A 1,423-nucleotide genomic window follows, 5' to 3' on the forward strand; every position below is an offset into this window, starting at 1 on the left:
CAGGGAGTAGTGTTGTGATCCAGCTGCCCTCACTCCCCCTGACTGACAGCGGAACTTTTTTGTGGTCTGTAATTGGCAAGGATGTTTGTGTTATTTCTGGCTGGTGTTTCTCCACAGAAGCAGTAGAGCTATAAAAGGTTGCTGGGCAAAATAAAGCTTGCTGTTCTTCTAACTGAAAAGAAGCCTCCGTGTCTCAATCTCGGCGCCCCCAGCCAGTCTTGGCAAGTCCAGGCCATGTAGGCCATGGTAGATTAGTCTCATATCCCTCACCCTGCCCCGATTTTCCTCTGTCTACCTAAGATCTCCAATCCCTTTCTGATCCTACCACGGCCCTGTCCAGACAAAGTAGGGGAATAGAAGAGAAAAATAACTTCTGCAAGTGAGGCATTGCCAAATATTTATTGTTGCTTTTATGGAGCTTCATAAAGCAATGGAGTTTCGCAAGGACAACCTGTGCTTTTAGTGGGTAGGTGAAAGCAAAAGAGAGAGCTCTCAGGTCCATGGGGTCCGAATAGTTTGGAATTAGGAGCTGAGGCGCCACAGCCCCTGTGCGGTTGGGACGGTGCTGAGGAAAGCCTGTGGCTGGGGCAGTGACCGGCAAAGCTGTGGTGACTTGAGAAGAGACTGAGTTGGTCTCTGTGTGAAAGGGAGGCCACAGGACCTGGTTGTGCCTCTGTCCCTTCTGGAGGACCTGACAAATATTTCCTGAAGGCACCCAGGGCCGTGTCCCTGCCATCGTCACATCACTGAGTCTTTGTATTCAGTGTCCCCTTGTGCTGCTCCACTAGTGACCCAATCCACTCTGAAGTTTTCTCCCTGGCTTCCTCCCAGCTGACAAATGGCTTGTAGCCCAGATCTCGCTGAGCTTTCTTGTAGGAGACAGTGAACACACTATTTAATACTGTGACCCTGTAGCGGGTTAAGAGAGGCTGGTAGTTGTAGATTGGACGCAGCAGGAAGCTCACCACTTCCAGCAGGAAGCCAAGCCAGTACAGCAGGGGCAGGGGAGGGCTCCAACCAGAATAGAGGCGGAGGCCCCAATCCTTGCTCAGGTTGTAAGCTAAATTACAAAAGCTTTGGTGAGGAGTGTCATCAGAGATGTAGTAGAACTGCCCTTGGATGTTTGATGACGTCTTGGGGTCTCGTAGGCCCCTGGCAGCCAGCACGTGTGCCCAGGCCGCATTGCTCACATACATTGAATTGCCCACAGAGAATTTGGAAAAATATTCAATAACGCTATTGTTTTCAAGTGCTCTATTCAATATGCCCAAAAGTATTTGGCTTCCTTCTCCATAGATGAATGGGAGTCTTAAGGCACAAGTATGCAAAGTGCCGCCATCTTTCAGGGTGCGCCCATCGGCTGCCAGCACTGCCTTCTCAGCCATCTTCTTGCTGTATGGATATGGTTCAGACCACTTGCTTT

General features: G+C 50.2%; 1 protein-coding gene across 1 annotated transcript; it reads right to left on the reverse strand.

Moving 5' to 3' along the window:
• Window positions 1-377: 377 nt before the first annotated feature.
• LOC101987041 (3 beta-hydroxysteroid dehydrogenase type 3-like) lies at window positions 378-1,413 on the reverse strand. The gene has a single exon (XM_005372400.3). It carries the CDS (start codon window positions 1,383-1,385, stop codon window positions 744-746), a length of 642 nt encoding a protein of 213 aa, XP_005372457.3. The 5' UTR covers window positions 1,386-1,413; the 3' UTR covers window positions 378-743.
• Between the last annotated feature and the right edge of the window lie 10 nt (window positions 1,414-1,423).

This window comes from Microtus ochrogaster, unplaced genomic scaffold (genome assembly GCF_000317375.1).
Source record: "Microtus ochrogaster isolate Prairie Vole_2 unplaced genomic scaffold, MicOch1.0 UNK4202, whole genome shotgun sequence".
Lineage (NCBI taxonomy): Eukaryota > Metazoa > Chordata > Mammalia > Rodentia > Cricetidae > Microtus > Microtus ochrogaster.

Bases quoted from the DNA above. Each gene is read 5' to 3' on its own strand.
- LOC101987041 (XM_005372400.3), bottom strand. From the start codon at position 1,385: ATGGCTGAGAAGGCAGTGCTGGCAGCCGATGGGCGCACCCTGAAAGAT.